Source organism: Erigeron canadensis, chromosome 3, assembly GCF_010389155.1.
Source record: "Erigeron canadensis isolate Cc75 chromosome 3, C_canadensis_v1, whole genome shotgun sequence".
Classification (NCBI taxonomy): domain Eukaryota; kingdom Viridiplantae; phylum Streptophyta; class Magnoliopsida; order Asterales; family Asteraceae; genus Erigeron; species Erigeron canadensis.
Window position 1 is genome coordinate 1,200,846 of NC_057763.1, and position 24,602 is coordinate 1,225,447.

The following is a 24,602-nucleotide window of genomic DNA, read 5'->3' on the forward strand; positions in this document are numbered from 1 at the left end:
TTCCAACTATAATTAGACAATGTGTTTCTCACCATCCAAAAGTGAAGGCCCAATTCTAAGTAGACATACAAGAAAAACCTTCAAAATCCTTCCACTTTTAAGATTATCTAAATTCAAACTCTCGTATCCGGGATAAACTACATGACTCAAATAAGACAAAGCTATCAAGAGTGTCAATCACGGATTTACTTATATACCCATAACACACGCCCGCGTATACATACTCAACACAGGCAACATATTGTTTGTGTTTTTTTTAAAGATGGGTTACGTAAAGTAACTTTAGACTTATAAGAATCAGAAAAATTAGAAATTTATGGGGTGAATTATCAGAGTTTTATTTTAAAAAAAAGTTAACCAAAATATAACTTTTATCAAAAAAAGAAAGAACCTCTTTTGGTTGCAACTGATCTTGAGACTTAAAAATATCGAGAAAATAAGAGGGCATGAATATCATCATCATGTATACTATATTATAAAGTAATATCATTTTTTATTTTCAACTTTAAACTTAAAATTTCAATATTCATTTTAAGTTTCAACAATGTACACATTCTATTGCATGATGTACCATACATCATAGCCACATTACGTTAATAACTTCCACTACTCACTGGTGCCACCACCACCACCACCGCTGCTATCGCCACTTGCCGCCACCATTACCCGTCACCGCCACCACCACCACCGCCATTACATCATGGCCACCGCTGCAACGCGCGAGTATCGTTCTCATATGAAATGAAAAGGGATTTTAACTTATAACTATATTATACATAACAAATTCCACCTGGATGACCATACAAAACATCTACAATTATAATACCACTAGTGCCAAAGTAGACATGATTTCTATACTAGTATTAGTCATCTTTATAAATTAGTTCGTTCATTATGTAACATCATTAGAATTATCATACATTATTCTTACTTTATGATATCATATCTACAAAATAGACAATGGCTTTGTTTATTTTTTACTTAATAAACTTAATAGTTATGAGCCTAATTATTCAGTCAAATTTCATGTTTTTTTTAATTTAATAAACAAAAATAACCGTCAATTACTTATATTTTATTTAATACATACAAAAACTCTTTATGCATTCAATGATTTAATAGATTCAATACTTAATTACTAAAAAATGAAACGGGCCTAATGGCGTAAATGATATACTCCGTACTATCTATCAAAGATTAAAGTGGTTGCGTCTCATTAGCCAACAAAAGGACTTAAAATATCCAAGTATCACGTACAGGTCTAATAGTTATACTACTTTTAGTTTATGTAAATGGCATATGATAAGTTTTATATATATATATATATATATATATATATATATATATATATATATATATATATTACAAAAAAAATACTCATAATAATATAATATAGTGTCTGTTTGGCAAGGGGCTTTTAAGGGCTTTTAGGAGCTTAAAAGCCCTGAACTTTTAAATATAAGCTCATTAGCCCTGTTTGAAAACGCATTCGAATTTAAAAGCCCCAGCCCCAAAAAGCTCTTAAAAGCCCCGAAAGGTCTTTAAAATAAAAGCTCGTAGAAAAAGAGTTGAAAAAAAAAAAAGCCCCAGCCCCTAGCCCCAACCTCAAGCTCCAGCCCTGTGTAAAACATACCCATAATATAATATAATTCATTAGTAAACATTGTTCTGCAATGTGCATGCACCCTACCTAAGTACCTATAACTACCCGATGTTTTTATAAATCAAAAAAGTTTCAAGAAACGGGAATATCATGATTAAAGTATCAAAAAATAAAATCATGATTTAATAAATGAATTTCGAAGTAGTTAACGGTGAAGGTTGCATTTGTTGACCTTTATCTTGTATGTGGTCGAGTGGTTGGTCCTTGAAACCGGGTTTAGGCGAGTCAAATATTTGTTTATTGGGCCTGGGTCAGCCCTTACCATTTAGCCCAATAATTTAATCTCTTCAGTATTCACTAACCAATTTGTTATCTTCAAATCAAACAAATACCCGTGTACCCGGAATCCCTTATGACTAACAAAAACATACTCGTGTTCATTATCAATTCACTATATTTTCCTTACTATATTATACGACGACATTTTGTTAGACACAACCCAATCCAACCTATGATTTTATTACAAAAATTATTTTTCTTCATTTTACCTATGCGGCCGAACCTAGTCCAATTTATCACATCCATTCACAACTCAACTTAAAACAATACTCATTTAATAAAAAAAAATTTAAAATATATTAACTTAAAGAGTTATTGTTAAAAGTCAAAGGTGTTTTAGGGATTTTCCAATTTTTGAGATTTTCTTATATTTTCAATTATTATATATCCCAACCGACTTATGAATTACCACCGACGGAGATGGTTTTGGAGCTTATATTTCATATAACAAATGAATAATATAACTAATAATTAAATAATAATTGGAAACATAACTTAATTATTAAGAATTTTTATCAGTTAAAAAAAAATTTAGATTACCTATCTTTGAGAAATGATATTATACTATACAATTAAATAAATCTACCACATTATATATCGTTTACTAAATAGTTCCAGGAATTAACTATTTGGTTTGATAATTTAATCAAAATATGGGCTACATTTATAATTTCCTTTTTATTATCACATCGAACTAGTAGCAATAACAAAAAAGGTAGAGTAAATATAGTGAATAAGTCAACTAAATTGGTCAAAGGGATAGGTGGCATCACTGGGTACACCAGATGGCTGACTAGCTAAGTTCCATTTCTGTTTGGGTGATCACAATTTAAAGAACTGTGGTGGTTGGTGTTCTTCACACACACAAAAACAGAAGAAGAAACAGGGGAATTAACTTCTAAATTAAGGTAATTACACTTCTATTACTAGTTTAATCTTTTTGATTTGATTATTATGGCGGATGATGAATAATTCATTAATTAAATCTTATGTATAAGTTAAAGTGAAAGTAAATAAGTAAATTTTATTCAATTTATAATGTGAAAAGGAATTGCATGCAGAAGTCAATGAGATATTTTATAAGTTATGAAACTTTGATTTATGAAACTATAGAATTAAGTACTAGCTATAGATATGATACACAAAAAAAAAAAAAAAAAGAAAAAAAAAAGAGAGAGTAGAATGTTAAGATTTGTTCAGAAAATCTCTTATGTGGGTGGTGGAAGCTATTGTCTCTTGGAGAAATGTACATGGTTCTGTCACTGCATTTAGGAATTTATGGATAGAGTTTAAAAGGAGTAAAAATAATAACCGTTTTTAAAAAAAAGACATATCTCCTATGGATTAATGTGTCACTTTTGTCATAACTACTTGAAGTGTTAAGACGATGATTACAGCCTGGCTGTTTGAGTAATGTGGTTTTTTCCCCGGATTTGAGCCTTGGTTGACGCTTTTTGAAGGTTTTTTTTTTTTTTTTCCATGTTAATCTACTTAACTTAGGTCCGGTTTAAAAGAATGTCGTCTACACTAAGTGGTCTTACCCTTATATTCAAAAGGCATCATTCGAAAAAAAACTACTTAACAATGTTAATCTGTTTTTAAAGTAAACAAGTACCATTATCTTCATTTGGAGTGTGTAAAACAACGGTAATGGCATGGTATGGATAATGGGTCTATTGGGGATCATTTTTAAAAGTATGTATTTATTATAACATGAACAAATAATCAAGTAAGCCCAAAACAAGATTGCCATTGTAATGGTACTATCGAAAGTTCGAGAATGTTAGCAAAAGTGAAATAGGAAGATAACTTGATGTTCCAAACTAATTATAGAAGGAATGAAGGATCCCCAGTTAAGGGAAACTGTTAGAATGTTTGATGTTTACTTAAAATAGTTTTAGGTCATTAAATTTCAAAGTAAAAGATGACAGTATTTTAGGTGAAAATGACAATTTTGTGATCAACAAAGTTAGAAAAATGCTTTACAAGAAAAAAAGAGTAAGAAAAATGAGTTGGAAATATTACGAAAGATGATCACTAGGCACACCTTTCAAGATAATATAAAGTCTTGTGTGTACCCACCAATATATGATTTTATCAAATATCAACTGCCCCATCTCTTACTTTTCTAATCTTCATCCTTAGAAATCACCAAAAAAGGATATTGCAATTGCTCCTAGTTATTTCCTTTATTGACTTTTTGATCATCAAATGATAATGTTCTAATCAAATCATCAATCTACATCTTTCTTTTCAGGGTCAAATCTGTTTCACTCCTTGGATTCTCTACATTTTAGCTTAGCTTACTAAAGGTAAAAAAAAAGCTACAGTTTTGAATCCTATGATTAGCATCCTGTTCATGTTTTGTTTTTGTTTTCTATGAATTACTATATTGTAAAGTTATATATATAAGTTGTAAATATTTCAATTTCCATTAAGTTTTTAACCTTGGCTAGTGCATAAAAGAGAAAAAGAATGACTACCTATGTGTGGTCACGCCTGTCTCCTTTCGTGAGAGCTTTACCTCGTTCGAGTTTGTGTCGCGGTGGAGTCAGACCTTGTGGATTAGTTGGTCAAAGGTTGGACACCACGATTATTGAAAAACACATATTGTTTGCCCGTGTTGCATATAATTGTACTTTTTGATGCTTGAATGATCCATTGTTACTTTGTCTATTTCGGCTTTTGTGATTACTTGAGGGTATGCGCTTCAAGATAGTTGTCATTCATAAGAACTCTTACCTTTTAGAGAATAAATTACACCAATAATGAAAAGTTAACACTAGTGTGTATGTGAATAGGGAGTTAAAGAGTGCTTTTCGGCTTGTAAATCATCTTTTGTTTAAAAGTTGAACTTTTTTTTCTCTTGGAATTGTCTTTTTTGTAAATGGTATTATGATAAATAGTGTGGATTCTTAGTAAGTATGATAAGTCTTTGCTTTTAGGAGCCTTTGTAGTTTGTATATGCTGATAGATTTGGTGCTAATCATTTCGTCTCAAATAGGTATTGCTGTTCATCTGGCTACTTTTAAGAATTATTGATAATTTCAGCCCACTACCTGTAAATGAGGCTGTGTATTGTGTTTTGTTTGTAACAGTTCTAATGTGTTGAGCTAAAGGAGTTAATTGAAAATGAGAGTTGTCGAATGAGTTGAAATTTCTCAGAAATGTATTGACACACATGAAAACCTATAAACGCGTTCATTAAAAGAAAAATTTTTAGACTAATTTTGTAATAATTACAGATTTTGTTGTCATATATTGCACGTTAGTAATTAATGAAAAAGAAAAGGAAAAAAATGTCTGGGTCTGCCCGAAACTGCTTATTTAGACCCGGCCCATTTTAACCAGTTACAACTTGCCCAATCTGCCCATTTGCCACTTCTTCTCTAACAGGTTAAAATTGCAAGTATCTGATTTCTCCTCATGGAAAGGAAATCTGATTTAATCTTTTTATTTCATTGTCAATGTTATGGCACCTAGTTATTCTGGTACTTTTAAAGTAATTCTTTTTGTCAAGAGTACTGAAAGCTGTTTGTATATATGGCAGGAAAGTATTCATGTCTTCCTTTGCCACAGCCGAAGTTTGTGACGCACATCCATCCCACTTAGCAACCGGTGATCTCCGAGCCCTGGCTCCCGTGTTCAAGATTTATGGGCAATGTCGAGCTTTCTCGGGCCCTGTAGTCACACTCAAGGTGTTTGAGGACAATGTATTGGTTAGAGACCGTCTTGAAAGCAAAGGGGAAGGCAGGGTCCTTGTAATTGATGGTGGAGGAAGCATGAGATGTGCACTTGTCGGCGGCAACTTAGGTCAGTTAGCTCAAAACAATGGATGGGCTGGGATTGTGGTCAATGGATGTATTCGTGATGTGGATGAGATCAATGGATGTGATATTGGGGTTCGGGCATTGGCTTCTCATCCTCAAAAGTCGAATAAAAGAGGTGTTGGTGAAAAGAATGTGCCGGTTCACATTGGAGGAACCTTGATACATGACGGGGAATGGTTGTATGCGGATAGTGATGGTATCCTTGTGTCGACAACTGAGTTGTCTTTATGAGATGATTAATCGGCCATTTTGTGGTATTAAAGTTTAGACGTCTATCAACATTATAACCTTTGTTACTTTTATTTTATGAAAGTTCTAATAAAATTTGAGGATTCATGTTGGAATAACATCAACCATTGTTGTTTCTGTTACTTTTCACCTGGAAGGCAAATACAATTTGTCAATTCACAACATATATATTGTATATTAATATTTAACAGGTTATGTCAAGTATTCAATATATGGTTAAATACTTGGGATATAAATTAAACCAAGTTTATATATATGGTTAAATGAAAAGAGAATTTGATGAAGGGATTAGTGTTGCTCAAGCTTGATGGTTTTAACCAAATAAAATGTTACACACTAAAATGAATTAATAACCATTAGAGGAAAACATCTTATGTGATTTCTCCAACTTCCTAATGAAATTGTTTTTCTTCTTTCGATCGAGGTCATCAGAGGAGTGGGAGGAGACCCACAGAGGAACGGTTCTTGTTGCCCCAAACTGACTCTCCCTTTAACAAAGTCGACTACATACTGCCATCTCGTTCAAAAGGACTTACTAATTAAGCTAGTAATCTGGGCGTTTATATTCTTTCAAAAATGTATAGGACTTGAAACTGTTCCGACTTAATGGGTTTTTTTTTAATGTCAGCGAGGACAGCTTCTCATCAATCCTCAAACTCGCACTATTTACACTATTTCAACAAAAACGTTGTAAAATGGATATTATATAAGGGAAGGATTGACCTGTTAGTTGATTTCTCAATTGAGAAAAAATTGGAATGAAACTGGCAATCTGTTTGAGTTTGAAAATGTTTGAGGTTCAAACTTCTTTCCAGCAAACCTGGAATTAACTACTTCGATCTAGCGTATTAGGGATGTTTGATTTGCGAGACTGCAAACATTTAGCTTGTGTGTTGTAATATTTTTTACCTTACATTGTTGACATCATCAAACTTAACTTTATGGATACGTCGTGATATATCTTTCGTTATAATAAAATGGCCAAAAAATTAAGTCATTCCAACTTGACTTAACCCAACCCATATTGACCTGTACCAAATGCTGACCCATTTAAAGATTAGATTCATAAACCCGATGTCTAATTAATTCGTGTTTAAAGTCATATGTGAAAGAGGTAGAAATCTTCAAAGAGTTAAAAATCTGTTTAAGGTTGGTTCAAATCCAACAGAAACAAGCTAGTTCAATGTCTAAACATTAATTAATGTTGAAAAGGTGAATGGATATATGAAAATAGCAAGTGAAAAAAGATTATATTCTAAAGGATCCGTTAAAAAACATCTGAAATAGACAAGACAACCATTTAATTAGTGATTGGCTCAATTGGCCTAAAGAAATGATGGATGATTTTTAAGATGACATCCTCGAATGCATGCAAGTTTTTATAGAATAAAAACATTTTTTACTAGAATTCTAAAATCAATATATTTCAATGATGGTAATATATATACTAGTAGAGATTTAACCAACAGAGTACGATACACAATAACTTTGTGATGATCATTGGTTGCTTATCATCCCTACGTACGCATTCTCTACGTTGAGACTATGCCGGTAAGGATCATTGACTGTTTAGATCAAGTGGACCTGATAGGTAATTGCAATCCTATGAAGACCGGTGAATGCAACTTTTTTGTGTAATACTCATAAATCACATGATTTTGCATAGTTTTCTAGCATTTACGGTGTAAATAGACAGTTCCACGTACTTGTTATAAGAAAATTCCAGATTAAATAGACAATCACTAAATGATTGCTCGGCCTATTTCAGATTCTTTTTAACGAATCCTTTAGAATACAATCCTTTCTAAAGGAAAGGTGATAGCAACGAGATAAATGTCATTAGCAATGATCAAGATTTTTTTTGATCGGTCTTCAAGAAATAAATAATGTCATTAGCAATGATCAAGATTGTTTTTGACATTTAGCAACGAGATAAATGTCATTAGCGATAAAGATGAAGACCTCATTGAAGGGAAAGGTGATAGCAACGAGATAAATGTCATTAGCAATGATCAAGATTTTTTTTGATCTAGCTTTTCAATAAATTTGTCTGGCTTTCATATAAACTTCTCACTCCCCATAGTCTAGAAGGCAGACAAAAAGATGAGAACCATGGATATTCGTAAGTAATGTAAATGAATTATATCTTTGTAAACGAAGGTATAAAGTTAAATACAACAAACTCTATTCTCAAATTTTTAAAATTATTAACTGGATTTTTATAAGATTTTTTTGGTCGATCATATTTAATCATCTATAATAACCAATTTTGTTACTAAATATAACAAACTCTATTCTCATGTGTCTTGATGGACGCAGGTTTAATTCTTGCCAAAGGCAAGCCTGAGAATGGTAGCTAGCCGTCGATGCAAATAATTGAGCATGTGGATTTCGTAGGGCAGTGTGGTACATGAGATCAAGCTTTTTTCCGTCAAGTGCGATACGAAATCAACATTTTGATTTAAAGGTACAATTAAAAAAAAAAGAAACATCTAACCGTCATTGTTTTCCAAAAAAATAATTTAATTTAAAAGATACAAATAAAAGAAAAAACCTCATCTAACGGTCTTTGATTTTACATATAAATAATTTATCACACTCTTTGAGTACTTTGAGTACATACGTGTTTTTAATTCGGAAGGTGGTTGTATGGTTATTTCTTTCTCTAGACAATGTATTTTTTGACATCTAGCATCTTGCTAGTTGGTTGTTTTCATTAATAAAAGTCTCTTTTAGCCGTTTAAAAAAATAAATAAATTTATCACACTCTTTATTATAGATTGGTAGATAAATAAATGGTATATCGATAGATAGATGGTTCATTATTAATGAAAAATGGAATTAAAAATCAAATTGATTTGAAAAAGTTTATATTTTAGTTGATTAAAAATTATCAAAAAAGTAATAAGTCTAAGAAAAAGATCGGCATTGAAGAAGTTAATATTGGGATACATTTTCAACATTCATGTAAAGTTGTAGAGTGGTATTTTAATTTTTAATTAGTAAGGATGTTATCGGTGTAAAATCAAAGAATTAAAATGACATTTTATAATTTAAAAAAGTAACATGATGTAAATAAAATAATCCAAAGGTTGAAATTCAAAGTTGATTTTCATTTAACGGTTGTGACTTTTTCAAAAATCATTTTAGAATGTTCAATTATTATTATTGTTAGATAAATTGAAAGTTTTAATTATTGATGGGCATTTAAAAAAATACGATTTTAAATATAGATTTAAACGCTATTTAACGTTTAGAGGATATATTGGTAAACTAAAAAATATACATATGTAATGTGTGGGCTGTGAAGTTATACAGTTTAATATAAGAGACAAAAATAAGTTTCTTTGACGTGTTCTTTCAATGTGAGTGATCAGTAGTGAATAAGAGTAGCTTTTAACTTTAAATTCAATTATAATAAAAAAAACATAATATATTTTAAATATAAGAAATTAATTAATATTAATTTAATTTTATGATATATATTAATAGGATCCCATATTAATAATCCTAGAACCTTGGTGTATATAAGAATCTTACCCAAAATATTTGCAAAACTACTAGAAAGTCCAGAACTTCACCACGTCTTCTAAAGTTCGGTATCTAAGACACCACACTTTATTGTTTTTTTGGGTTCAACCCATTAAAATTTTTTAAAATCATAATTTATAAAAAAAAGATTTGTATATACATATATATAATAATGTTTGCTATCTTAATCTTAATATATACTATAAGACAACTGACCTAACATCAATTGACCAATCACAGCTCTCGATTTCTCAAAATTAATTAAATCAACACACGTCTAAATTAATTTACACTTTTTGATTTTCTATCATCAATTTACACTTTCAACCCAATTTAAAATAATTAATACTTTATTGTATAATGTTTATCTAATAACAAAATATAGTTAAAAGTTAGGAACGTTACATATTTATATCAATATTTTATTTGATATTAATAAATGTAATCAATTTAATTGTAATATTGTTGTTATTAGTAATTGTAATCAGACTATAATTAGGATAATCATTGTTGTTAGAATTAATTAAATCAACACATGTCTAAATTAGTTGATACTTTTTGATTTTCCATCACTAATTTACTCTTTTTAGCCCAATTTAAAAATAATTAATACTTTATTGCATAACTTCTATCTAATAATATAGCTAAAAGTTAAGGACATTACATATTTATGTCAAAATTTATTTTAATTGTAATATTGTTGTTATTAGTAATTGTAATCACACTATAATTAGGATAATCATTGTTGTTGAAATTAATTAAATCAACATATGTCTAAATTAATTTACACTTTTTGATTTTTCATCACCAAATTACACTTTTTAACCCAATTTAAAAATAATGAATACGTTATTGCATAATTTCTATCTAATAACAAAATATAGCTAAAAGTTAGGGACGTTACATATTTATATCAAAATTTATTTTATATTATTAACTGTAATCAATTTAATTCTACTATTGTTGTTATTAGTAATTGTAATCAGACTATAATTAGAATAATCATTATTATTATTAGTAATCAAAATCAAATTATATCTAGGATATAGTTCTTCTTATCTAAATTGAAATCTACAAATAAAAACACAACAAACAAAATTATTGAAAACCCCAAGAACCTTGATATGATTTATCATTCAGTATTTACATTTAAATTAAATATCTCAATTCTTTTTAAGTATATTTTTATATTTAACGTATAAGTATTTTTTTTGTTTCATATATTAATTCTTATATTAATAATGTTTGTAAATCTCGTGTATGTGACACGGGTCAAAAATCTAGTTAATACATTATAACTTAATATAAGGCTAATATATCAACTAACACTTGCATTAAGTAATTGATATTTTTATTATATAAGAAAAAATTTTCTTTTTTCAATACAGTATCTATACTCTTTTATAAAGTAATTCATTCTTTTTCCATCTTTTAACAACCTTTGATATACCTAAATTATCTTTATTTTTTATTAACTAATTTAAATATATCCACCTAATATACCTATAATATCCTAAATGAAATTAATTACTTTTACATTATCTCCATTAAATCAAATACTTTGACATTAATAAACACACACTTAATTAAGTCACCGCCACCGACGCCACTCATCGTCACCGTCGCCATTAGTTACCCATGCCGCCGCATTAAGCGAGTAACCTTCTATATTTTTATTAAACATTTAATGAAGGACTATTTTTTTCTCATATGACACCATAATTTTAAGGATCAAAGGGTAGAGTTGAAAAGATGGTCTCATTCCATCATGTGACCACATGGGTCCATAGATGAAGGCTAGAGGTAATTAACAGGTTCAAAACTTGTCAAATGCATGTGGAGAAATTATATCTTGTGATCTCATATGTGAGAATGATAACTAATTACCGAACATGAGTTCTATGCGGTATGCACTCTAGGTACTAATACGGTATATGGGACCAAAGGGTTTCCACCCATTTTTTTTTTTTTCTTTTTTTTACTTTTAAGGGTAAATATGGGCTTGCCATATATAAATTTTTTAAAAGTATTTGTAGAAACAATCTCGTTTTATTTAGGTACACCACTAGATTTTTGATAGAGATATGAACAGAATAACTACATATAACATAGAAGTGACACGATACTAAAATGACTAAATAGTCATTTTTCAAAAAATATAAAATCCCAGTATCCCACCGTAAATAAGCCATTTTCTATTTTCACCCTGTGTTCAAAAGAAAAATAAATAACCATCGAGTAGGAGGTGTATGTGAGCTCGGTTCCCAGCCAAAAGTCTTAAATATAAAATGTTAAAATTGAGGTGACAACTGCTGATTGGCTGGTCAAAGGAGTCAACAAAAACAAAGTCTTCACAAAATGAAATGGCAAAGAAGTTGTGGCCGGACAAGAAAATTCATATAGACATGCCATGTGTCTATCCGTGATCGATTAGGCAAGCAAATTAAATCCATAGCTTGAAATTTTCATATTTTTAAACACATTCAGGCAGGCAGCTGAAGTTATATAGGAAACTTGAGGGTGTTTTACATAGAAAATTCCATAACCTGCTTTGCAGTGCGACATGAATTCAGTACTATCTCAAAAGCTTGTATCTCCCAAGATTTTCATAGTTATTATCTTGATGTCGATTTATATAAACATGAGTGTTCTAGAAGCACAAAAAGAAGCATCAGCCCTTTTGAAATGGAAATCAAACCTAGACAGCCAAAGCCAATTGGTTCTCGAATCATGGGACAGAGAAGTCGACCTTTGCAAACGCTGGACCGGGGTCACTTGCAGTAATAATAGTTTATCAGAAAGTACTGTAACCAGCATCATAATTACAAGTTCAAGCCTAAAAGGTAACCTAAGCTATTTTGATTTCGCATCGTTTCAAAATCTTCAAGTTTTAGTACTTTATAACAATTCACTCTTTGGGCCTATTCCTTCTAATCTATCCGATGCCTCCCAACTCAAACGTCTTGACTTGTCTTTGAATCACTTCTCAGGGCCGATTCCTTACGAATTAGGAATGTTGAGGCATCTAGAATTTCTATTTTTACGGTCAAATAGCCTTACTGGTGATATCCCCAAAAGTATAGGCAACTTGACCAACTTAGCTCATCTTTACCTCTTTGAAAACTATCTTTCTGGAACAATACCAAAAGAAATTGGTATGTTACAATGTCTACAATTTCTTTATCTAGAAACAAACAGCCTTACTGGTGAAATCCCAAAAAGTATAGGCAACTTGACTAACTTAGTTCACCTTTACCTCTTTCAAAACAGTCTTTCTGGAACAATACCAACAGAAATTGGGATGCTATCAAGGAAATTTGAAAACCTTGACCTTTCATCAAACAATCTCACCGGCGAGATCCCATCTTCGTTAGGAAATTTAACTCGTATGTATTTTTTATATCTTTACGATAACAAGCTTTCTGGGACAATTCCTTCGGAACTTGTTGGTGCTTACGATCTCGTGGATCTACAAATTTCTGACAATAATCTCGTTGGTGAAATCCCGGATTCCTTTAGAAACTTCACTAGGCTTCATAGGGTCTACCTGTTCTCAAATTATCTAAGTGGTAAGTTTCCTAAAGAAATTAACTTGAGTAACATCAGAAGGCTTTCGATTGATAACAACATGCTCTCTGGTCCTTTACCACGAGTTGGTGAGTTAACCGAGACATTCTCAGCGAGTGATAATTTATTCTCTGGTCCTATATCACCCGAAATTGGTAATGCAAGTGGTTTAATTGAGTTATCTCTCTCACGAAACCAACTCTCGGGTCCAATCCCTAATGCTATTGGTAATTTAACATCTCTTCAATTCCTCAACCTTGGTGACAACATGTTTCATGGAACTCTTCCAAACGTACCTATTAACATAGTTGCTTATTCCATCAAGAATAATACAATGGAAGGAGAAATTCACTCATCAATTTGCAGTTCAATTTTTTTGGTTTTTTTTCACGTGTCGAATAATATGATCAGTGGTGTAGTTCCGGATTGTTTCAAGAATGATAGTGAATTGACTAGCTTAAATCTTTATGAAAATCGATTGCAAGGTCTAGTGCCACGAAGCCTACAGAACTGCAAATCTCTACAAGTTCTGGATCTTGGAAAAAACATGATAAGCGACGTGTTTCCCCAATGGCTTGACACTCTTCCACAACTACAAGTTCTTGTTTTGAAATCTGGTAGCCTACATGGACCAATTAACACTTCAAGAAGTCAGCTTCCGTTTCCAAAATTACGAATCCTTGATATCTCTGGAAACTTGTTTACTGGTCATCTGCCATCCAACTATTTCGAGAATTTTAAGGCCATGATGGATATTAATGAAGTAGAAAGAGTTCCAAGGTACATAGGTAGTGAAATATATAAAGAGAGTGTTGAGCTTGTTGTTAAAGGACAAGAAATGAAAATTGACAGAATTTTAACTGTGTTGACAGCAATTGACCTTTCAAACAACGAATTTAAAGGTGAGATTCCAGATAATATTCGAACTCTCAACTCTCTTCGTTACCTCAACCTGTCTCATAACCAACTATCCGGACATATTCCTAAAACGCTTAGAAACTTGACACTTCTTGAATCCCTAGATCTATCGTCAAACCAAGTCAGGGGAAAAATTCCTCCCGAGCTTACTAGGCTAACATTTATGGCGGTGTTCAACGTTTCAAACAATCAACTCTCTGGTACTATACCACAAGGGGGGCAATTTAATACATATGAAACAAATTCGTATCAAGGAAACCCCGCATTATGTGGATACCCATTGCCAAACAAATGTCGAGAAAATGAAGTAGCAACAAGTCTACCATCGTCACCACTACAAGAAGATGATGATTCGACGTTTTTCAATGGATTTACATGGCAATCTGTTGTGTTGGGGTATGCATGTGGGATTGTACTTGGAATAGGTTTTGGATGTGTTATGATGATCAAGGGAAAACCAAACTGGGTTTTGAGGTTAGTTAATGAACGAAAGTTGAGGGATGACTAAAAAGATCGAAGAGAAGTAGTGTGTTAGATTGTCATTTAATAGTTTAATTAGCTTGTTCTATGATACAAAGTAAAGTTACATATTACATATTATTAGGTACTCCGTATAATTTTTGTTTGGTAAAATAATGCATGGTTCATTTATATATCATTGTTTTAGTATGTTGAATTAGTCTTTCCATTATTAGTTTGATATTTATGATGTAACTTAACTAATGAAATTAATGACATCATCTTATTATTATGTATCAGCTACAATAGAGGAACATCGGTTGATCAATCAGCTGGAAGATAGGCAGTACCAACACACCAAGCGATCTGTCTATTAATTACAAGAGATGAATGTCATGAATACGACTTAATAAAAACATCGAGGGTATTCTTTTATCACTTAGGAGCCATGTGATATGAAAGTCTAATGCATGGTTTTGAATGAGAAAAAAGTTGAAAAATCGTGTTTTCACTACTAGAATTTATAGTATTACCGACAGATTCACGACGAAAACATTTTCCGTCCAACAATACTGAAGCTTCCCGATGGATTTCACACAACAGGCCAATTAAATTCATTAAAAAAGAACTCTAACAGATATGCAAATTGTCGGAAATCCGTCCCTAAATATATAATTTCTCCATGCATTTACGACGGATGAACTTAACAATAAAAAAAAATCCCAAACGTATTTGTTTGAGCATGAGATGTTAAGCTCAATCAAAATGAGGTTTTAACCGTGTTATCCTTTTAATCTCCTCAACTTTAGAGTGCAAACCTACTAAGTTCTTCACGAACCTAAGGTGATAAAAGGATAACCTAGAGTGAGAAAACTCTGAATTGGTTTCCCTCTCTAGAAGGATGTGTGTGTTTTTGATGATTGATTGAATATGAATGTGAATGAATGTTGTGATGATTGAATAATTCTGACATCCAATCGTTGGGTATTTATAGGTACCCAATTAGGTTACATTCTACTGGATCCATTGTAGGATCATAATGCATAGTTGTCTTATTCTCTGATTTGTTGTTCTTTTATTTATGCTATTAACATTTATTTATGTTTAACAAGATCAAAATCTGCCTGATAAAGATACTCGTGGAATAATATCAAAAAATAGATGTTTTATAGGTTTCGTATAAATTATTATAGCAAATGATTTGCCTTTTTTACAAAGCATGAGATCGAGAGAAAATCTACTTAAAAACTCTAAAAGAACATTTTGATCAATGTTAATTAGGATCTTTTTATAAGCTTCATTAAGTGGATTTTCGTGGAACCCCAACACTAAATTTATTGAGGTCGAAGATGAAGTGTGGGAGGCATTGATCAAGGCATGGTTTATCTTTGCTTCATAATACTTCTTTAGCTAATCATTTATTTGTTCATGTTTATCATACCATTTGTGTTTGTCTGCACTTAGGATAAGCCTCAAGTTGAAAAGTGGAGGACCAAACAAATTTCTCTTTACAATGAGATGCTACAATTGTTTGCTAAAGATAGCTACTGGTTATTGCTGCTGAAACTGCAAAAGACAAAAGGAACCTAGTGAACAATAATGATCGGTTTGGAACAATTTATGAAATATCATTCATTAGAAACCAATGACATCAGTTTCGAGAACATCATTAGTGATGAGGAGACATACATTACATCCACCATGCCTCCTGCACAAGTGAAACTTCCAAGTAAGCTCTCATCCAAGCGTAAGAAACGGACACTGGAAAAGTTGGAGGAAGAGACGCGAAGGTATTGGATATTTTTCTCTCTATGTAATTGGTAAATGTTTTATGTTTTATCTCCATAATTGACGTTTTTGTGTCTTCTTATTCTAAGGTAATGGAATGTTCCTGTCCACGTGTATTCAAATGTGTATTGAGAGATGGAGCTTATGTGTCTTGGACCAGAAGAAAATAGCAAGTGCATATCGATTCCTTGTGGAGTGTCCAGAAAAAAGCTCGAGCGCTATTTGGATGTCCTCTCCCAATGCATATGACTATCCTAGAAAAAATGATGTAAAGAACTAGTTGAATGAAGAATCTTTATAATCTTTTGCTATGTAATAGTAATTGTAGCTAGTTTGTGATGGTCATTTTGGCTAAGCCAACCAGCTAGTTTAGACAAATTAGTGGGTCAGTGGATAATTTGTAATAGTCATTTTGTACTGATCTTCTCGCTGTAGTTTATTGATCAATCACTATTGTTTTTTGCCTCTTCCATTTAGAATACAGTGCATTTTATTCTAGTTGTCTTCAGTAATGTTGTTTGCTGCATTTCATTACTACTCGTTGGGTCAGTATCACTTTTTTGCAGTATACCTTTTCATGATACGGCATAGACCTTTATTTTTGGAGAGGTTAGAGCTGGTTGTATTCTCTTAGTTGACAGCGTAGACCTGTAACTTCAGTTTGGTGGATGTCTTCCAATGTGTTGTAAAAGTTATCCAGATTGACCTACCTGTAACACTTTGGGTCAAGACTGCCAGCTCTGACGTTAGGCTACTGTACACCCCTTGTTAAGGCACGCTGCACGCATCAACCTCTCGGTTTGTGGTTTGTTCACCCATTGCACAATTGGGCTTTCTACCTGGAAAGGGAACATAACAGAAAGCTCGAAAAGGAATTTGGCCTTGCCTATTGCTTCTTGTGTATTGACAGATTACCTATCCTAGTTATGATGATAAGGATCCAAAAGCTGAGGCATTAGGCGAATGCTTCATGTATACTATACAAAACCCTGGTCTTTTAAAGTACTTCTGAATTCAATTACTTGTCCATAACATTCTTTGCAGTGTGATACTTCAATGCACTTAAAAAGTTTTATGATATTTAAAAAACTATATAATTATGATTATCAGCTTATTTGCGTTTAAAAAGTTTTATGATATTTGAATACATTTTGGGTCTCGTTTGGCTTGTTTTATTTTAACCAAATTGATTAGTTGTACCTATAGGTCCTCCTAAGTGTTAAGTGCTAACTATAAACTAAGTTCACCCGTTCACCTATAAATGGTTCGAAATGACCACCCTTTTTTTTTTTTAATTTCGCATCATAATTTACAACACTTCTATTGTCAAATTAAAAGGATCACAGTACTTTTGGCAAGAGCTTATCATTTCTTGATCTCAGCCATATACCTCATACCTGGCTGGCATTACAAATAACGTCATTTCAACCATAGCTAATGTATGTGTAGGGCTTATAAAAATGAATATGCATTATGGATAGTGTTCGTGTTACATATGCGTATATCAAGGCTTTGGCTTCAAAGGATACTTCTTGTGGTGAAAGTAAACCTTCTTATAACTCTATGTGCATTGCACTATGCCACTAGCTATCGAGTTTCATGTTTCGTGGTTACATATTTTAGCTCTTCGATGTGTAACCATCTATTATCCAATCATCTCAAATACCCACATTATCCTTTTGCAATAAATATCAGTTGAAATACCTCTAATACTTTCAACCCTGAAGTACTTACAATATTTTCATACCGTCGCCATCATTAATACGACCACCATTAAACGACACTCATTTTCCACGTCTCGTTGCCTCCACCGTCTCTCCAGTGCATTGCCCGAGTAACTATTTAGAACTATATAAAGCTTTATTTTAACAATAAAAACTTTAACACATCTATCTATAATTTATAATATTTTATTATGATTTAAGATACATATAAATTATTAATTTGTAATTTATCATTCCTTTTATACATTTAGTCAAAACTTTGTTTACCTTACTTTTTCTTTTTCTTTTTTATACCAATTTAACTTATTATAACATATATTACTATATAATTCATAATTGTGAAAACAATAACAATACCTCTTGATCCATTCGAATGTTCTCTTCTATATTATTGTCAAAGAGTGGAGCCAAAATCAAGTGAATACGATGAGACTCGGTGGATTACTCAGATTTGCTCAAGACTCGTAACATGACTCGTGTTTTTGTTGTGCGAGTCGGTCGGAATCATGTTACGAGTCACGAATCACAAAATAAATTTTTTTTATTTATATTTTTTTATATACATAACTTTTTTATATGGTTTAAAATTTGATTTGATTTTACCAATGTTTACTATATCTAGCTTAATATACCAACACACTATTGTTATTTTTACAATGAAAACTTATATATAATTATATAATTATATATTTTCATATATCCTAACTCTTACTATTCAAGTCACATTTTGAAATACGAGTCAAAAAATCAAACTTCGAGTCAAGTCAAAAATACCGAGTCGATAACATTTACGAAGCTACGACAAACCACTATATAATTATTGAAATGTGTAATAAATTTGTAAATATCATTCAGTGCATATGTAATATGCTTTAAAATTAGAAAGTTTGACAAAATAATTTTCTTAATAAAAAAAGTTAAATTAATTTTTTTCTTGTTATAAAACATATGATGAGTTGGTGTGGTGGTTTGGAGTTCCTCTAGTGACCTATAAGTCTCAGGTTCGAATCCTTTTTCCACCAACTTTGAGATATAGGTAGTTAGGGCTTGCCTTGGATATATCCAAGTTCAAGTTTGAGATGACATAGTTTACCTCTATTAGTCGTCGTGCTTTCAGGCGGATTAGTATGAGGTTTTCTTTACTGGGTATTTGAATTTGACATTTTTACTTCGAGAAAACTTTCTAGCACGGAACCAGTTAAGACAACATATGCTAGATCTTTCGCTGTCACACAAAATTTCTAGCGAAATTAACCTTTAAAAAATCACAGGTTTAACGCATGTTGTTTCATTTTTCTTGTAATAGCAACAAATCAATCTTTTCCAAAATAAAAGGGCTAGAATTGAAGTGTTTTTCACTTTTCGACATGGCCCATAGAAAGAAAACCACCGCCACCGCCACCGCCACCACCTCCGACGCCGCATACGGCGGCGACAACTTACTAGAAAGAATCCCAGAAAGCATTCTTAATGAAATCTTTATCAAGTTACACCCACCTGATTCTCTAACCACACTCACCACTTTATCTTGTGTTTCAAAAACACTTCAATCTTCTGTCAACAAAACTCTGTCTTCTTTCACATCCCTCGATCTCTCTGTAAGTATATATATATATATATATATATATATATAATAAACCCTGTAATTGTTTATATTTTTGTAATGTAATTTGTTTTTTTTTGTGACAGACCATTTCATTGGATAGTGAAACATTTGATGGGATTGTTAAAAGGTTTGGAAAGATTAAGAATATAACCTTGGATTGTCTTAGGATAAACGATGATTCAGTTAGAAGGTTTCTTGGTTCAGATGTTGAAGAATTGGTTTTGTTGAAATGTTCTTCACTCTCTTACTCACTCCTTGCTAGCATTGGAAGTTCTTGTTGCAATCTAAGGTATATTTCGTTTCAAAGTGCACCGTATGTTAAGTTGTATCGAACTTTTCGTTAAATTAGCCATCTTTATATGCTCAAATTAAATGGCAAAGAATGACTCGATAGGATTCGCTGTTTTGCATTTATTCCTATAAAGCTTTCCATTGAAGTCTGTCTATACTCTATAATGTTATATCTTATTAGATGTTTTTCCTATAAAAATGTGTGTTCTTTGAGGGGTTAATTGTGCGCCCTTGTTTAATAGACATTTATTGGGACGGATGGAGTAACACTATAAGAAGATATTCATCACAATAGAGAATAGAGATGGTATGTGAAAGTAAACTTGCTTGAAGATGGAACCGACTTAGAATACATTTGTAATTTTCATGATAAAGGCGTTACGTGTGTGATGTCAAAAAATATGACAGGGAGCTTTTTCATCTCTTTTTGGTGTTCTTGAATCGTAATGAAGAGAATCCTATACTTTTGTTATATGTTTGGTTTTTTCCATCAACGATTTGCCATATTAGTTATTAAGTTATATAGAGGATATGTTCTCATTAAGGCAAGATTTTAGGTTATAAATATATCATGATTCATAAATGGTTGAAGGGTCACATTAACTTGAAATATAATACTGACGGATGGTGATATTTCAAAGGGTCAAGTGCTTGGAAATGCATAAATATTGTTACTGTGTGCACCCAGCTATAAATATTACTTCTACATTTTAGCTGAAATGGTGATTTATATGGATGCCACTTGGCAACTTCGTATAGTTCACATAAGCAAAACTCTCACTGGATACATATAATAGCATATTTAGATGTTGAATACACCCAACAGAAACATTTAAGTTGGATACATACAATAGACTAACATTTCCAAACACTTGTCCCTATTCTGAAAGCACACTCTGTACCCGTGTGATACATCACAGTCTCGTGAAAACCTTTAGTGGTTGAAAATACAACACTTTTCATTTGAATGATGATATATATATATCACAAAATGGCGTTACCATTTTTTCTGTTGTATTCAGGGTGCTTACTTTAGAGTTTTCTGGAGTTATTGACAAGTCTGCAGCATTTGCTTTGAATTTCGAAGGCTCACTTCGGAGTTGCCTATGTTTAGAGGTAATTGTGATTGTTTACTTGACTAGTATTTACTATCAGTCTCATGCTCAGAATACATCAGATAATATTAGCTCCTTTTATGAACGATGTTATTTTTCACATTTATAGTCTCTAAGAATTAAAATCCGTGGAGGAGAAATCGATGATTATGGCTTTATGTTGCTTGGAATCTACCTTTTGATGCCTGGAACACTCAAGGTTCTTAAGCTTGAGCCAGCTAGTGCATTGGATACTATAGTTTTCTTTAGGACCTTTACATACACGACTACCGAGTTTCCTGTTGGTCTTACGACTTTTGGAAAGGCATTGACACATATATCTTTAGTTTTGGATATCATTTGTGACACTCTTGTCCGCACTATTGTACACGGCCTTCCTCTACTGTCAGAGTTGGATCTTAAAGACCGGCCAACATCTGAACCGTCTGACGACCTATCTGACTTCGGGCTTCAATCACTAGCTGGCTGTACGCATCTAACTAGCCTGTCTCTTATACGAAGCCGACAAAATATTGCTACCTCGTTCAAAAGGGTGACTGATATGGGTATGTTTTTACTTTCGGAGGGTTGCAAAGGACTAGAATCAGTTCGATTTGGTGGGTTTTCTAAAGTTAGTGATGCGGGGTTTGCATCAGTTTTCAATTCATGTTTGAAATTAAAAAAGTTTGAGATTCAAAATGCTTCCCTTTTGACCGACTTGACGTTCCAAGACGTAAGTAAGGTTCCTAGGTCCCTTGTGGAGGTGAAGTTGGTGTCATGCAGTTTTATAACCAGTGAATCAGTGAGTGAATTGGCAACATGTAGCTCATTGGAAGTTCTTGATTTGCTTGGCTGCCGAAGTGTAGCAGATCCTTGTCTTCACAATGTATCATTACTTACTTCGTTGACGACTTTAAACTTAGGTGGTGCTGATGTTACTGATGTTGGTATGGCTATTCTAGGTAAAGGGAATGCACCCATCACTTGTCTATCTCTCAGAGGTTGCAAGAGGGTAACAGATAGAGGAATCATGTTTCTGTTTGAAAGCGGAGGAAAGTTTCACAAGACTTTGTCATTTCTTGATCTTGGTCATATGCCCGGGATCACAGATTCGGCCATATCATCCATTGCCACTGTATGTGTAGGGCTTACAGAACTATGCATTAGGAATTGTTTTCATGTTACAGATACTTCCATAAAGGCTTTGGCTTTAAAGGATACACATGAAGGCGATAGTAAACCTCTACGGAAGCTTGATCTTTATAATTGCACTGCTTTGTCTGCTGGATCTTTTGAATTTCTGAAAAAGCCAAATTTTCGTGGTTTACAATGGATTGGAATTGGACGGACCCGATGGTTTTGTGAAGATACCAAGTTAGCTGAAATAGACAGGGAAAGACGATGGCTGTTTATTTGTGCCGACGGTTGTGAGCTGGGGTGTCATGATGGATGGCAATTTCACAAGTTTTGAAAGTGAGGTCTCCCATATGTGGTCCATGGCTCCATGCTACTGTACCAATTGGTGTGATTCCCTTCTCTAAAAGTTGTACAGTTTTGTTTGACTTTAGCTGCTAATTTATGTCTAGTAAGGTCAGATGATTAATTATGCGTTTGCAACCTCTACAGTTTCTTTCTATTTCTACTATTAAAGATGTTTTTGATTTGCTTGGCTGCCGAAGTGTAGCAGATTCTTGTTTTAACAATGTATCATTCCTTACTTCATTGACGACTTTAAACTTAGGTGGTCCCGATGTTACTGATGTTGGTATGGCTATTCTAGGTTAAGGGAATGCACCCATCACTTGTCTATCTCTCAGAGGTTGCAAGAGGGTAACAGATAGAGGAATCGTGTTTCTGTTTGAAAGCGGAGGAAAGTTTCACAAGACTTTGTCATTTCTTGATCTTGGTCATATGCCCGGGATCACAGATTCGGCCATCTCATCCATTGCCACTGTATGTGTAGGGCTTACAGAACTATGCATTAGAATTGTTTTCATGTTACAGATACTTCCATAAAGGCTTTGTCTTTAAAGGATACACATGAAGGCGATAGTAAACCTCTACGGAAGCTTGATCTTTATAATTGCACTGCTTTGTCTGCTGGATCTTTTGAATTTCTGAAAAAGCCAAATTTTCGTGGTTTACAATGGATTGTAATTGGACGGACCCGATTGTTTTGTGAAGATACCAAGTTAGCTGAAGTAGACAGGGAAAGACGATGGCTGTTTATTTGTGCCGACGGTTGTGAGCTTGGGTGTCATGATGGATGGCAATTTCACAAGTTTTGAAAGTGAGGTCTCCCATATGTGGTCCATGGCTCCATGCTACTGTACCAATTGGTGTGATTCCCTTCTCTAAAAGTTGTACAGTTTTGTTTGACTTTAGCTGCTAATTTATGTCTAGTAAGGTCAGATGATTAATTATGCGTTTGCAACCTCTACAGTTTCTTTCTATTTCTACTATTAAAGATGTTTTTGATAGAGAGAAGTTGTTCGGACTAAAATGATACTCTTATCATTTATTGTTTATTTAATGTTTTAATACTGTAAATTGACTAATCATGTCAACGATTAAGGTAGCCTATTGGTCAAATATCATGTAATCCTCATTCTGGGTACAGTAGACATCTTGAAGGTAGTCGCGAAAAATGTTCAAACTTGCCATATCCAGATAACTTAATTCGTTGTATTGGTTGGTTGAGGAGTCCTCTAAATTATGTTATGTCATTTCTAGGTTGACAAGATTTTGCCATCTTTTTTGGAGTTTTTACAAGATGGTTTCAATCGGATAAGTTTTGAACAACAAATTTCATTAAACCAACTCAACAATTGCAAGAGAGCATCCAACGTTAGTGATTAAATATTGATATCCAAGTTTGAACCCGATGCTCAAAGACAAAACTTCCTACCTTCGCTTTGAACCATCAAAGCAAATATTCATCGACAACTACTATATTTTAACAGTACCAATAATAGAACAAGTTATGTCAGGTACTATTCTTTGTCAATCACAAAAACTCAATTTTACTGTACAATTATACACTACTTTTTTTCTCTTTTAGCAGATGTCGGGTATTCCGTATACGGCGTTTCAATGGCTAAAAATACGTACCAACTAGCCTAACTAAGACGGACAGAATCCCTAACCGATGGGGGAAACCCACTAACCCTTCCTGATAGTTCACGAATGCACTACTTGTGTTTGATTAACTAACTTGTAAGATAAATATGAAATAACAAGTATAGAGACAAGAAGTGAAGAACTTTGTTTAGTTATATGTATTTCAAACTAAACGATGAAAACATGGATGGTTGTTTAACAACAACAATAAACAGAAAAATTAGTTAAGTTTTTGAACACACAAAAACTTAACAAATAACTAAAGAGAATAAAGTGAAAACTGTGGAACACACCAACAAGATGGTGGCTAGGTCAAGTGATTCCTTTTATAGGCAGATCTGCAGAGGTCTCTTTCCTTCATCTTGTTTGTTTCCAAAAACGGTATGAAAGAGAAACTTCATTGCACAGAAGTAGTACAAGGTCACATGGCTTCATCTTGATCTTTCAACACGTGTCCTTGGGACCATTCTTCTATTCTTCAAA

The 24,602-nt window shown here is 32.8% G+C and overlaps 3 protein-coding genes across 4 annotated transcripts; all 3 read left to right on the top strand.

Moving 5' to 3' along the window:
• The first annotated feature begins 2,737 nt into the window (after positions 1-2,737).
• LOC122592610 (putative 4-hydroxy-4-methyl-2-oxoglutarate aldolase 3) lies at positions 2,738-6,119 on the top strand. 2 transcript variants are annotated; one of them, XM_043764885.1, is made up of 4 exons: positions 2,738-2,850; positions 4,200-4,254; positions 4,399-4,521; positions 5,493-6,119. In XM_043764885.1, exons 3-4 carry the CDS (start codon positions 4,418-4,420, stop codon positions 6,001-6,003), a joined length of 615 nt encoding a protein of 204 aa, XP_043620820.1. In that variant the 5' UTR covers positions 2,738-2,850; positions 4,200-4,254; positions 4,399-4,417; the 3' UTR covers positions 6,004-6,119. The 2 variants fall into 2 exon arrangements, with proteins under 2 accessions (XP_043620820.1, XP_043620821.1); XM_043764886.1 differs by lacking the exon at positions 4,399-4,521 and having other exon boundaries at positions 2,742-2,850.
• Positions 6,120-12,193: 6,074 nt separating this feature from the next.
• Positions 12,194-14,545, top strand: LOC122590751 (receptor like protein 27-like). Its single transcript, XM_043762924.1, has one exon. The coding sequence runs from the start codon at positions 12,194-12,196 to the stop codon at positions 14,543-14,545; it is 2,352 nt and encodes a 783-aa protein (XP_043618859.1).
• Positions 14,546-19,330: 4,785 nt separating this feature from the next.
• LOC122590642 (F-box protein At-B-like) lies at positions 19,331-22,602 on the top strand. Its single transcript, XM_043762819.1, has 4 exons — positions 19,331-19,606; positions 19,698-19,903; positions 20,928-21,021; positions 21,130-22,602. Exons 1-4 carry the CDS (start codon positions 19,376-19,378, stop codon positions 22,468-22,470), a joined length of 1,872 nt encoding a protein of 623 aa, XP_043618754.1. The 5' UTR covers positions 19,331-19,375; the 3' UTR covers positions 22,471-22,602.
• The last annotated feature ends 2,000 nt before the right edge of the window (positions 22,603-24,602 follow it).

Excerpts from the sequence above, each read along its gene's own strand:
- LOC122590642 (XM_043762819.1), top strand. The coding sequence starts at position 19,376 with ATGGCCCATAGAAAGAAAACCACCGCCACCGCCACCGCCACCACCTCC. Across the intron at positions 19,904-20,927 it reads AGTTCTTGTTGCAATCTAAG|GGTGCTTACTTTAGAGTTTT; the intron begins GTATATTTCGTT and ends TGTTGTATTCAG. Across the intron at positions 21,022-21,129 it reads GGAGTTGCCTATGTTTAGAG|TCTCTAAGAATTAAAATCCG; the intron begins GTAATTGTGATT and ends TCACATTTATAG.
- LOC122592610 (XM_043764885.1), top strand. The coding sequence starts at position 4,418 with ATGACTACCTATGTGTGGTCACGCCTGTCTCCTTTCGTGAGAGCTTTA. Across the intron at positions 4,522-5,492 it reads TGTGGATTAGTTGGTCAAAG|GAAAGTATTCATGTCTTCCT; the intron begins GTTGGACACCAC and ends TATATATGGCAG.
- LOC122590751 (XM_043762924.1), top strand. The coding sequence starts at position 12,194 with ATGAGTGTTCTAGAAGCACAAAAAGAAGCATCAGCCCTTTTGAAATGG.